Source organism: Phocoena sinus, chromosome 7 (assembly GCF_008692025.1).
Source record: "Phocoena sinus isolate mPhoSin1 chromosome 7, mPhoSin1.pri, whole genome shotgun sequence".
Lineage (NCBI taxonomy): Eukaryota > Metazoa > Chordata > Mammalia > Artiodactyla > Phocoenidae > Phocoena > Phocoena sinus.
In genome coordinates, this window is record NC_045769.1 from 29,734,717 (window position 1) to 29,747,064 (window position 12,348).

At 38.5% G+C, this 12,348-nt stretch overlaps 1 protein-coding gene across 1 annotated transcript in view; it reads right to left on the reverse strand.

The window, feature by feature from the left end:
- Positions 1 to 484: 484 nt before the first annotated feature.
- Positions 485 to 12,348, reverse strand: part of ADAM23 (ADAM metallopeptidase domain 23) — a 171,844-nt gene continuing 159,980 nt past the window's right edge. The window contains exons 25-26 of the mRNA XM_032637474.1: positions 9,456 to 9,546; positions 485 to 2,270 (exon numbers count right to left, since the gene is read on the reverse strand). Of these exons, the coding sequence (XP_032493365.1) occupies positions 2,222 to 2,270; positions 9,456 to 9,546 (140 nt within the window). The 3' untranslated portion in view covers positions 485 to 2,221. The remainder of the gene's footprint in view (positions 2,271 to 9,455; positions 9,547 to 12,348) is intronic.

Below are 12,348 nucleotides of genomic sequence, written 5' to 3' on the forward strand. Positions count from 1 at the left end.
CAAGAGTATGGCTGATAAACCTCGTAGGTAGCCCTGTTAGTACGATATAAACATACAGCTAGTTCTAGAGAAAGACTGCATACCTGTGTAGCACCTAGGACTCAGAAAGCAGTAACAGGATTAAGATGTTAGGTTATGGTTTATTGTAGCATATAGAAATTAAGGTTCCTGCTCTATGATTGCGATACTTCCACAATTAAAGATAACCTGGGGAAAACCCCACTGTTTAAGCAGTACATTTTTCGGACTTAATCCTTTGCAAAGTCCAAGCAAGAGTGGTGAGACTAGTGTCATGAATCTCGCTGAAGAGGAATTTAAAGCTCAATCTAGCAACTAATTTGGTTGTCATGAAGACGTGACTAGTACAATTGGATGTCCTGTTTCTAAAAACAGGACATTAAAGAAGTGTGGGCTCTTTGGGGGCCTTCAGTAAAACTCGTCTCTAGAAGGCTGCTCACTGAAAGGACCATGTACAAGATTTTACATTCAAAACAAAGCTGGGACCAAATTTCTTTATGAACGTATATACTTAACACTTGAACAAAAGCTATCTTGACCATAAATGGAAGAAGAATTCAATGACAGTGAATTAACTTTAGAGGGACCTGGGAACCCAGATTACATCTGCAAATCTGCCAGGAGGGGAAAGAAGGATGTGAATTTGTATATAGTAGAATTCTGTTGTAATCCAGCGCAACATTCCACGGACTGGCCATACACTGTGGGCCAAACAAGGTTTGTTGAAAATACAACACACAGAAGTAAAGCCTATTTTAACAATGCTCACGAGAAGGTAATTGTTGTTTCTGTCCCCATTACCAGCTTTATAGAGGGTATCTACCGTATATATTTTGAGGCAGGAAGTTGAAAGCATGAATGAAATATTGACGATAATAGATATGAATAAAATGGAAAGCTTAACTTCTTCCTCAAGCTTTCAACATGTAAAAATTATTTTTTAATTTAAGGCTTTAAGTGTATCCTCCTTTCACACTAAAGACAGGGAAAGAAAATTGTCAGAACCAAAAACTAAAACCGTGAGCTTAGCACTTTTGTGATTAATTTGAGAGGGTGTCTACTTTCTTACATTATATACATATGTTTATAATGACATCCAAAAAAATTTAGAGACTTAGTACATATATTTGCATTTACATAATTTTTATACTTTTCATATGGGTTATTTTGTTCTTTGTGTCCCCCACCCTTTGTTTATTTTTGGTTTCAAGCATTTCATCTCATTCAAGCATTTCATTTTTTTAATTGCACCTGTTTTGTGCCCCAAATCCCTGAATCTGTGGCCACATCTGTCTTTTTTTAAGCAAACCAAAGAATCACTGTACAACATGTTACAAGAGAGAAGGACAGAGACAGAAAGAGAGAAAAGAACCCAAAAAGATGGGGAGCAAACAATAAACTCAAATTTACAGAGAACCTTTACAAGAGAAATATTTCAGTACAGACAAGTGAAAACGATGTGTCAAAATCTCTTATTTCCATATTTACATTTATAAAAGAACTATACAATAGCTTCATTGTTCAAATTCCAGCTCCCATTTCCAAAGGATGCTCGGTCCAGGAGAAAAGACAACGGGAAAGTGAACCAACAAGAGCAGGGGTGTGTGGAGCTCCTCGTGGCCTGGTCTAGACTAGGGGGCTGGGGGGTCAGGCAGCTTCCGTGGGCTCATCTGTCACCTTCACCTTAGGAATTCAGTTGCAGGTTTTGCTGTGGATTGGCTTGCTAGATGCTTGTTGTATATATGCCATGCAGATTTTACCCTTTGATCTTCATGCCACTGGAGTGTGTCATTGGTAGGAAAAGAAAAAAAAAATCATGCCAAACCATTTAGAAGATATTAAGTGCCAACAGGCTGAGGAAAGAAAAAAAACATTTGCTATTTTTTAATGGTTCTTTTATTGCACTTAATTTCTGTTGTTGTTCCTTCTTCCTTTCATTGGAAAAAAAAATTCTGAAATCGTTCTTTTTATAACATTGTCTTTTGCTCCCTTTTATTGACAGGTGGTGGGAGGAGGTTCTTTGAAATTATTTCCAAAAAGGACAGTTTTCTTTTACGCCATCCCTGTCACCCCAACTTTAGTTCTGTAGTCATTACCACCCAGCGTTTTTGTTTACAGACTTAATAGTTCCGGCAACGATGCTGCAAGTATGTCATACCCAGAATCCGACAGTGCGAGATGCCGTTCATCCAGTGCCGCTGATTCAGATGGGGCCTTGCTGAGTAGGATCGAACCTCCTCTTCTTGACATTTCTTCCAGAGTGCGTCAAAAGAAGATGCACGCAGAGGGGAAAAATCCACAATATCAATCAGATCGTGACGAGAGAAGGGTAATGATAATGACAACAATGCTAGTTCCAGAGCAAAGTAATCAACTGGCCCCAAGGCAGATTTTCCCAAATAACTCGAAATTGAAACACAGAACAGCTCACACTTTTGGCTGTTGGTACAACCTCCCTGCCAGTGTATATTCATTTATGAATACCAAAAGAAGCTTCAAGGTGTTCATTGTAAATCACAGAAAGCCAGGGCAGCCCAATTTGTCTGTTTCAGAAGTAAATGACATGGCTAATTTTAACTAGATGTAAATTATTCCGGGGAGGCTCTCCCACTTAGGGGGCTATTAGCAAAACTAAGAAAAATTCTGCAGGTCTTATAGCTACTTCCTTCCAGAACTTGAGAGTTCTATATCAGTGGATCAGCTTTTGTCAAAGTGGAAAAAACAAAAAACAAAAAAAACACCTGTGCTCTTCTCAGTTATCTTGCTGCCTTGGTGGTGTGAGCTCTTACCCTACTCTGGAACAAGCATTTTTCTTACCTAGAAAGCTGAAAACCTGAGTGCACAGTAAGACAGTACACTCAAGGGAGAATGGACACAGGCCTGGGTTAGTTAAGCAAATGCAGCAGCTTAGCTTAGTTTGAAGTAAGCAAGTTAAAATGCCTTGCTCACGGTGTCCGGTCTCCTAAAAAGAGGTTCCTATGTTTAAAAAGAGAAAAGAAAGAACCAGCAAGACACTACAAGGCAACAACGAAAGTTAGTTGCAACCTCCCCGTGGTCTGGCTTTATGTGGGGCATCAAGCAGGGGGGCTCATGCATTCAGTCTGCACACTGAGCGGGTGCAACGCAGCTGCCACCGCAGCATCATGCAAAACTGGAGACCAACGAGTCCCCAGGATCCCTCATCCCCCTGCCCACTCACTTGGGGACAGTTGGATACCCTTACAGCTCTAAGTACCAAAAGGATTACAGTATATTCCTCCTCGCCCAGAGGTAATTCAAAATCAGAACAATACCAAAGCTCAAAATATGTAGAAAGACATCCTGCAAAGTTCTTATTTTTTTCCGAGATGACCACTTTTATGCTTCTCTTTTGAAATAGCAAAAATAAACATCTTTAAAGAAAATCTCCCTTCTCTTTTTTAACCTTTTCATTATGGCATCTTCATTAATGGCTTAAGCATGTGGATCACTGGCTAACGTGTAGGGCAAACACTATTTCCAACAGTGCTACTTTTTTCTCTTCGCCATTCCCCACCCCCTTCAACCCTCTTTTGGGTCAGTATTCTTAAAAGCAGCCATTACTGAAGCTGCCCAGGAAAGAGAGGTGAGAACAAACAGGAAGTCTCCCGTGATGTATCTGTCACTGAGCTAGTTTACTTCAGAGCACAGGACCTGTGTCTCTACCTATGTTCACTGCCCTTGAAGGTATATGTATAAGGAGCCACACGTCCTGCGAGTCAGGTGGGGAAAAACAGGGACTGCTTGACCTTGTGAAATGACCCTGACGGACGAGGAGCCCCAACCTATTTAGATATGTATTGCTGGAACTCATGAGAAATGTTAAACTAGTGTCTCCCCAATTAAAAACGGATGTGGAGGAAAGATCAAGTGTGCTCATGCAACCCATGTAAATGACTATACTGCCCTCATTCAAATTCAGGGAACATCAGATGAATAGCCACGTTTACGGTCATAATGACAATGTGGTTCTTTTTTTTTTTTTTGGCTGCACTGTTCAGCTTGCAGCATCTTAGTTCCCTGACCAAGGATCGAACCCGGGCCCACGGCAGCGAAAGCACTGAGTCCTAACCAGGAATTCCCTGGTTCATTTTTAAATGGAGATATAAAATTCCATTTCAGCCTGGCATACAGGCAACCTCTAGTGTCCAGAAGCTTGTGCTCCTTTTAAAAGTCAGTTTTTGAAGCTTAGATTGCATTTTTTATACAAAAAATGTTCTACAGTATGACTGGACTCCCAGGGCAGACCAGGAGGCCAAGCCACCCTCCTGTCTATGGGAAAATGGACTCTAGAAACCAATGGGGAATTCCAGGACCATGTTTCCTCCACTGATGTCCCAGCAGGGAGAAAGTGGAGCCCCGTGATGAAGACAGAGAGGGATACTCCTGCAGCAGGCTGACTTTAAGGGCTCCTCAGGGGTAAACTGTAAAACCACTATGGGCTACTGTATGTTGAGAACTGCCTGTCAAGTCTTTTTGTTCTATTTTAATGAGAAAGCACTACTCTCATGCGTAGATGCTTGCTGTTTTTCTCCCACAAGTGTTTCCTCTGAATACCTCTGCTCACTAGATTCTGAAGGCAGCTCACTTTTTCATCATAACCTGCAAGGTATTTCTGGATCATTATAAAATATTAGTGTAATCCATAAACCCTGCATTGACCCAGTTTTCATCCATTTTCACTACTTTTGAAAAACCTGTACTTTTGTCTACTATATATTATACTACATATACATCTATACAAAATTTTTAAAAAGCTCTTCAGGTAACAATAACCATCTTGGAATTGCAAAGTCTCAGGTCTTCTTTTAAGGGTATGTCTATCCATCACTAAGACCTTCTTTTCTCTCCATGATGAGTCATCACCTGCCCACCAAGAACCCTTTGCCCAACCCTGCCTCCTTGGTCACCTTAGACTGAGTTCCCTTCCCCAGGGGGTTGATTCAGGGAGCTGAAGTGGGTCTTTCTGGCCAACCCAACACCACCACCACCTGTGAGGTCTGAGTGAGAAAGTGCCTAACCCAGGAGTCGCAGGTACTAGAGGAATAGGGCTCCTTATTTTGCACTGGGATATGGTCATGTAATTCAGATAAGCGGCAATCTGGCTATCCTCCTCATGGAAAGACTACCTAAAATTGATCCCATTTCCTAACTCTATAAAAATGAAAAGCAAAAAAAAGACATTTGCTTTTTTGAGAAAATGTAATTAGCAATATTAAGTTCCTTTCAAATTTCATCCAATGTGACATTCAAACAATTCAGTTAACTTTCCTTGTGATAATCCAGATATGGTCCTTTAAATTTCATTTATTGCAAGCACCTAAACAGTCTTTTCTTTAGCACTTCCAATGACAAGGAACATAAGCCAAACAGAATCCCCTAGAGTTCAAGTCAGGCTCAGTAAGGACTTGTACCCCAAGTAACTTCTCATAGAGAGGAAACCACATATGTAATTCCACAGACTTATTAAATTAACACTTTTAATGTCAGGAGGAGCTCTGCCAGGCTAGGACGGCCACTCCTGCCACCGAATCCCATGCAGAGAGCAAGCAGCGGAATAATGGGACATGGCAACAGTCTTCCACAGACTGAGATTATAATATGGTTGGAAGAACTCAATATTCATCCTAAAATCTTGTGATATGAATTGCCAACAAACTATGGCATCATCTATTACCTTCGCGTTCTTTTCCTACCATCACCTAGAATTCCTCTTTTCTACTACCATTGCCTATGATGTTGATATACTTTATGTGCATATAAATGACCATACTGTTCACATCAAAATTCCTGTCTTCAAATTTAAGGAATTCAGCTAAAAAGCCATATCTGGGTTAATAACAGCAATTCTGTTCATTTTTAGATGGAGAGATGCAATCTTCTTTTTATATATTTGTCACTTTTCCTAAGCTTTAGAGAATGATCCTAAATGCTACTAAAACGATCCTTCATTTTCTCGATTTTTTTCCGAAGTCCAGGGAAAGCAACAGCTCTAATGACCTAGTGGGGCAGCATTATTATTCAGCACTGGATAGGGGCCATGAGTCTCCAGGAGTCAACCAGGACAGAGGTTTGCAATCCTTCGTAGCTTTATTTAGTGCGTGTAGGGATGGAGAGAAAAAAAGAGCATGGGGTGAGTGTAAATCGATGCAGATGTGGTGGAAAGTTGGACAAATTGGTGTGCCAAGGGCCTATGTTCAGTTTTCACAGGATTTCTCAGAGAAAAATCCTGACACCCCCAAAGACTGTGAGTTCATAGACAGAATTATCCCTTAGCCATCTTCATACTTGGAATAGGCAATTAACTGAAGTTACTAAGGTATGCCTACCACATTATCCAATACATCAGAATATTAAAAAAAAAATAACCTACCAAATTAAGCATTTTTTTTCTTTTTAAGAGTTTCACAACCTTGCTCATGCAAGTCTTACTTACGTTAACCAAAACTTTCAGACTCTACTATTCTGTTAAAAAGAAGTAATCTAAATTCGTATTATTTTTTTGACCACAGCAATCTTGATAAAGCTTCATTATCACTTTACATACACAAACATGTACACATTCACACATGCATGTACACTCACATATGCTTATGCTTTTACCACCTATTTCAGGGGAAATATCGTTTAAAAAAAAGAACCATAAAGAACGGCAGACAGTGTCAGGAGTCCGAGCACAGCTGTATTTCTCATGCATACTCTAACAGTTTATGTTTGGTGTGATACTTCCTCCACATCTATGTTACTCAGTGTTATACCTAAAGAAATGTGACATTAGGAAAAAGCAGTACTTCCCCTGAGCAGTTAATATATTTTCCTTTAATCTAAAAGTTTATGTACCCTCAGATTCTTCAGGCTACTTTGCCAATTTCCCGTCTAGTAATAAAAACCCGTTTCAGGAGGGATTTCCAATAAAGGTATTTATTTAGAGCAATCCTTTTTAAAAACTGTTTTCAACTTCTGATTCTAAAGAAGGCTCTTTTGTATCTACACTGAACTCAATGAAAAAACTCGAAGTTTCAGTTCAACTAGCAAATAATTTTACTTCCAAATCACCTCTAGACTAATCATCTCCAAAACTGTCCAAATGGTGGGAAAACCTAAGCTTTATCATTCAGCACCCAAAGCTTTTTATTGCAAGGTATAAGCAGTTATTTAAAGTTTAATACAAACCACATGGTTACTATTAAAATCTAAAGATCTAAACTCTGAAAATATAAAGCTCCTCATGGAGCAAACCAATAGCACAAAGAGTAGCAGCTTCTCCGAATTTAAACGGCTAAAGCGACATGTTCAAGACTTCTGCCTTCATTTTTTTCTTTGTTTCAGGGCATACAAATATTTACTTCGCACTACTGTGTGCCTGCTACAATGTCTTCCTATAAGGGTCATAGGGATGGGAAGGGGTATTGACACAGCCCAGCCGTACACGTGTCTGCACAGCATCCCCAGAAAGGCTGTTTTTCTCACCTCATTAAGTATCCATTTCTCCCCTCTTTTTGTGTGTGTGTGCGTTCTGATGATTAGACATCTCTCGCAGATGTAAATAAACTGTACGGGCCTAATCCACTTATATACACAGTGATAAAGGCTTTCTTGTTTTTCCCCAAAGAAACATGCAATTCAAGCTGTGAGCTAGGCCAGGCCACTGTTTTGAGGTCCTGCTACAGAACAGTGCTCTTATCTCCAAATGCTGAAGTGATACATCTGTCACTGCAGGTGGCTGGATGGCAAAGATGCCCAGGAGACTCTTCTCCAGGCCTTTGAAACTGAGGTTGCCTAACACTAAGGAGGCATAAGCCTGGGCATGAGCCCAATTTATTTTTCTTGAGGCATATTTATGAAAAAGTTCAAAGGAGCATTCTAGAATGATAACAGATCCTGGAACTACTGCAACGTACAATGACATTTTTACAGTAATGAGACACTGAAAAGTTTTTGCTGGAATTAGGTCAGCCCAAACAAACATATATTCTTTTGTTAGGTACCATGTGAGAGACTCACCATCTGGGCAATATTTTGGTAATACCATACAAGATACCATACAAGAAATTTAAACAGGACTTGCTTACTTTGTGTGTGTTTTTCAAAGTATTTTGATGCCAAAATTACTGTTTCGCCAAACAAGTCCAAGTTTATAAATATCTCTGTAGAAAAGACGTCCCATCTGATAACACCTTTCCAACTTGAAGCCACTCAAAACCTTGTAGGCTTATGCATTAAATCTTAATATAATAACAAAATTAGCAGAAAATGTTGAATTTATTTAAATCATCTATTGGTTTGTTTTTCTTTCATAATCAGTTTCTAATAATAACATTTTACCTGGTTTAAATATATTGAATTCAGAATTCCAAACATAAAATAGAATAAAGTTCATAATTAAGGCAATTATTCAGATAATTCAAGGTCAGAAACTTTCAATTTCAATTGAAACTTTCAATTTAGGTCAAAAACTTCCTCTGTTAAATAACCAGATGGAGGCAAAGTGGGTTTTGAATTTGGGTCTTATTTCCTGTTTAAATTTGTTTCCCTAGATCTAATTGAAACTGAATTGACCACAGGGAGTGTTTGGCACAGGAGGTCTTATCTACAAACCACAATAATCAAGTCATCACAGCACGAAAAGGTATAAAAGGCAATTATCTAATGAATCCAAGGTATGGAAACATCCAAACTGGATAAATTAGGTCCAAAAACTTGGACCACAGTTAAGGTTTGTTTGTGATTATCTGGTGTGTCTATTTAAACAAACTTACTTCAGTGATCAATGTACAATCCAAACTGAAAGGTCATATGAAAACACAAAGGCCTACCAGTCATGTCAATATTAACAGTTCATTAGAAAATAGTGTCACAAAGCCACAGACTTCACATTCCAATGAGAAACCAATTCAGTAGGTTAGGGAATTAATAAAACTATTTTTTAAAATCTGTTTTTATAAAATTAATGAAGCTGTTCGAATCACAAAGCTATACATGTTACATGTGAAAAATAAGAACCAAATGGTTACTTAGGTTGTGAAAATTTCAAAATGTCAATGGCATATACACCAGTTTTAAACAGATACAAGGAACTTATATCCACTTATTTCCAATGACATAGTTTCCTCGATTATCTGCATATAAATAAATGTTTCTCAGGATGCTTGCTCTTAAAAGTTATTTTATCAAAGAACTTCTCCTTTAAGCAGTGCACGTGAATGCCTTCTACATTTCATGTTTTCCCACTTGCCTGAAGATGATATTTGAGGTTCCATGTTTCTTCTTTTCTGACCCATTTCTGAACAAAAATATTTATTTTTAGCAGTTTTATTGTTAAAACTCGAAATCTGGTAGCAGGAACTCAAAACTTAGTTATGTAAGCAGAAAAGAGAAGTGCCAGAGCCACTGAGAAGAAGACATGCGGCATTGCTTACTTAAATCCCCATCCTGTGCCCCCAAGGACAATAGCTGCTACCAGGATGGCACCAGCGATGGAGCCTATTATGAGATTGGTGGCACTAGGACCTGTGACAAAGGATCATGGGAAGAAAGTCATATGAGCCGACCACTTTCATTACCACCAGGGACAGGCAGATAAGCAGTTTCAGGAAGTAAGTCCCCTGCATAAAAGATCGCTAAACACTTAAATCGCCTTTATTTATAGACAGCTACTGCTTGGATTCATCTACCTGGAAATCTAAAGTTTCTGCACCCCTGACAGAATAATTCATTCCATTCACCTTTTTCAGAATTTGAAGCAAATTATGGATGCCCAATAGCTGCCGTTGCCCATCTTTCTTCTCCTCCCCTTTCCCAGTATCACGAATCAAACAAGTAAAAGGGCGAATAAAGAACACGACTGCGTTAGAATTCATTCAATCTGACTGGCAAATGAGGGCGTGAAAAGAAGGAAAACTATTCCACTGAAATCCTCTTTCAAGCAGCACATAAAGTTGTCTGAATGCTAAATTTTTTATCCCCCGTTGGAGACAGTTAAAATTTAGAAGTTGGAAGGAGAGTATCAAGTAAATAGAAACGTTGAAGCTCTCAAAGAGCTTCACTGTACAGACCTATACAGTGTTTACACGGCAACATGGGGTTCCAAAGACAAGATATAAAGGAAGCATAAAATTCATTTGGGTAATTCTGTAGAAATGGGAAAAAGATTCCTTAGGTTCTTTTGAAAATTGAATCTATCTTCAATTTTCCAGGTATTGCTAAGAGAAATCTGAGGCTTAGGGATAGTTAAAAAAGAGAGAGAGAGAGAGAGAGAGAGAGAGAGAGAGAGAGAGAGAGAGAGAGAGAGAGAGTCGGAAAGGCAGCAAGAAAGAAAATGCAAGGTGGAGCTTCTATCAGTTGTTTCAGAGTTGAAACATACAGTAAATCCTCTCCACCCACATGGAAAATACTTTAGCTCACTGTTTTTAAATGTAAGAAGCGCTAACTTCAGCAAACGAATTATTCTAAGTATCCCAACCTCCAGGATGCTAATATGCAGGTCCAGTGCTCCTAACGGCAAGCCACTTCCAGTCCTAACTATACATCTCTGTTTCAGAAGTCACGAGGCCAATTTTCATAGTTCCCCTAAGATCCTGAGTTTGTGTATACATTCATTTCTGTGTAAAAAATTCTCTTTTCTGCTCACATCAGTGCCCTCAACTGTGTACATAAATGGATGCCACTTTTAGCAGCACCAAAATTGTGTGCATTGTATGTTTTTATTCGGAGACGCCCCAGTGCTGTGGGCATGAGTGGGGAGGTGGAGGATGAGTGAGTCTGGGGGACAATGGGAGGCTGGGGGATGTGGTCTTCACAGGCTAACCACTTAGGTTCTACAGAACATAAATCTCAGTGACCTGTAGAGACACACTGAAAATAATAAATAATAATGAGTGCAGGAAAAGCAGATTGCCTACTGTATATTGAGCACTTACTACATGCCGGGTGCAGTTCTAAGCTCTTGACAAATATTATTTCATTTGATCCTCACAAAAACCTTACGAGATAGGAACTATGATTATCCCTGCTTAATAGATGAAGAAACAGAGGCTTCTAGAAGTTAATAAGTGACAGAGGCAAAATCTGAACACAAATTTGTCTGACTCTCAAGCTTATGCTACAAATTGAGGGTCAGCGAACTACAGACCACAGGCCAAATATGCCCCCGATGATTTTTTTGGCAAAGACATTTTATTGGAACACAGCCACGTTCATTGGTTTACATACTGTTTATGGCTGCTTTCATGCAGAGACAGCAGAGGTACACACAGGCTATGACAGACACCCTGCGGCCTGCAAAGCCAAAACAATTTACTATCTTTAAGATTGCTAAACATTATCCCATTTAGCTGTATTTCCTCCCCACATTTTTTTCTGCTTTTGTTCTTTTTTTTTAATTTTTATTTTATATGGAGTATGGTTGATTAACAATGTTGTGTTAGTTTCAGGTGTACAGCAAAGTGATTCAGTTATACATATACATGTATCTATTCTTTTTCAAATTCTTTTCCTAGTTAGGTTGTTACAGAATATTAAGCAGACATCCTTGGGCTATACAGTAGGTCCTTGTTGGTTATCTATTTTAAATATAGCAGTGTGTATATGTCAATCCCAAACTCCCACATTTTAATAAGGAATCAAATTTTGAAACAAACTTTCAAAAAATTTGTATTGCCATCTACATTCTGTATGCTTTAGAAATGATTTGTACTTTACCAGCCCAGAAAGCATAGGTTGGGATTAGAATCAATACATAATCCATGAGAAATGATTCCTGATTTACAATTATAAACTAAGGAGTAGAAGTAAAGGCAAAAATCCCAAACAAAACCAAAAAAAAAGCTCTGTGGAATCCTCAGTGACTAAATGAACATTAATACTATCAGTTGAACTAAAAAGTGTTAAAACCATCTATATCATACTATGTGGATTTTATTTTTAAAAAGCTATATTTCTGTTTTTAGCAATTATGGCAAAATTTAGAATTTGAAGGAAAAAAAACAGTAAACTAGTAGACAAAAAGAGTGAAGAAACCAAGTTAAATAAATAAATCTATTTTAAAGAAAAATATATATGCTTATACGGACTTACCTGTCACAACCAGAAAAAGCCACAAACTAACAACAGTGGAAGGGTAGATGAAACAAAGGTTGGTAACAAAGACTATGCCTTACAGCAAAGGCCTTGGATTTTGCCCAGCTCTAAATTTTTCCAAGGGAAATTTATTAAAATTCATCCCTTCTGTTAGTACATTTCAGTTATGGCCAATAAATAGTATAAAATGATATAAAATGGAATTTATATACTATAAAATAATATAAAAAATGG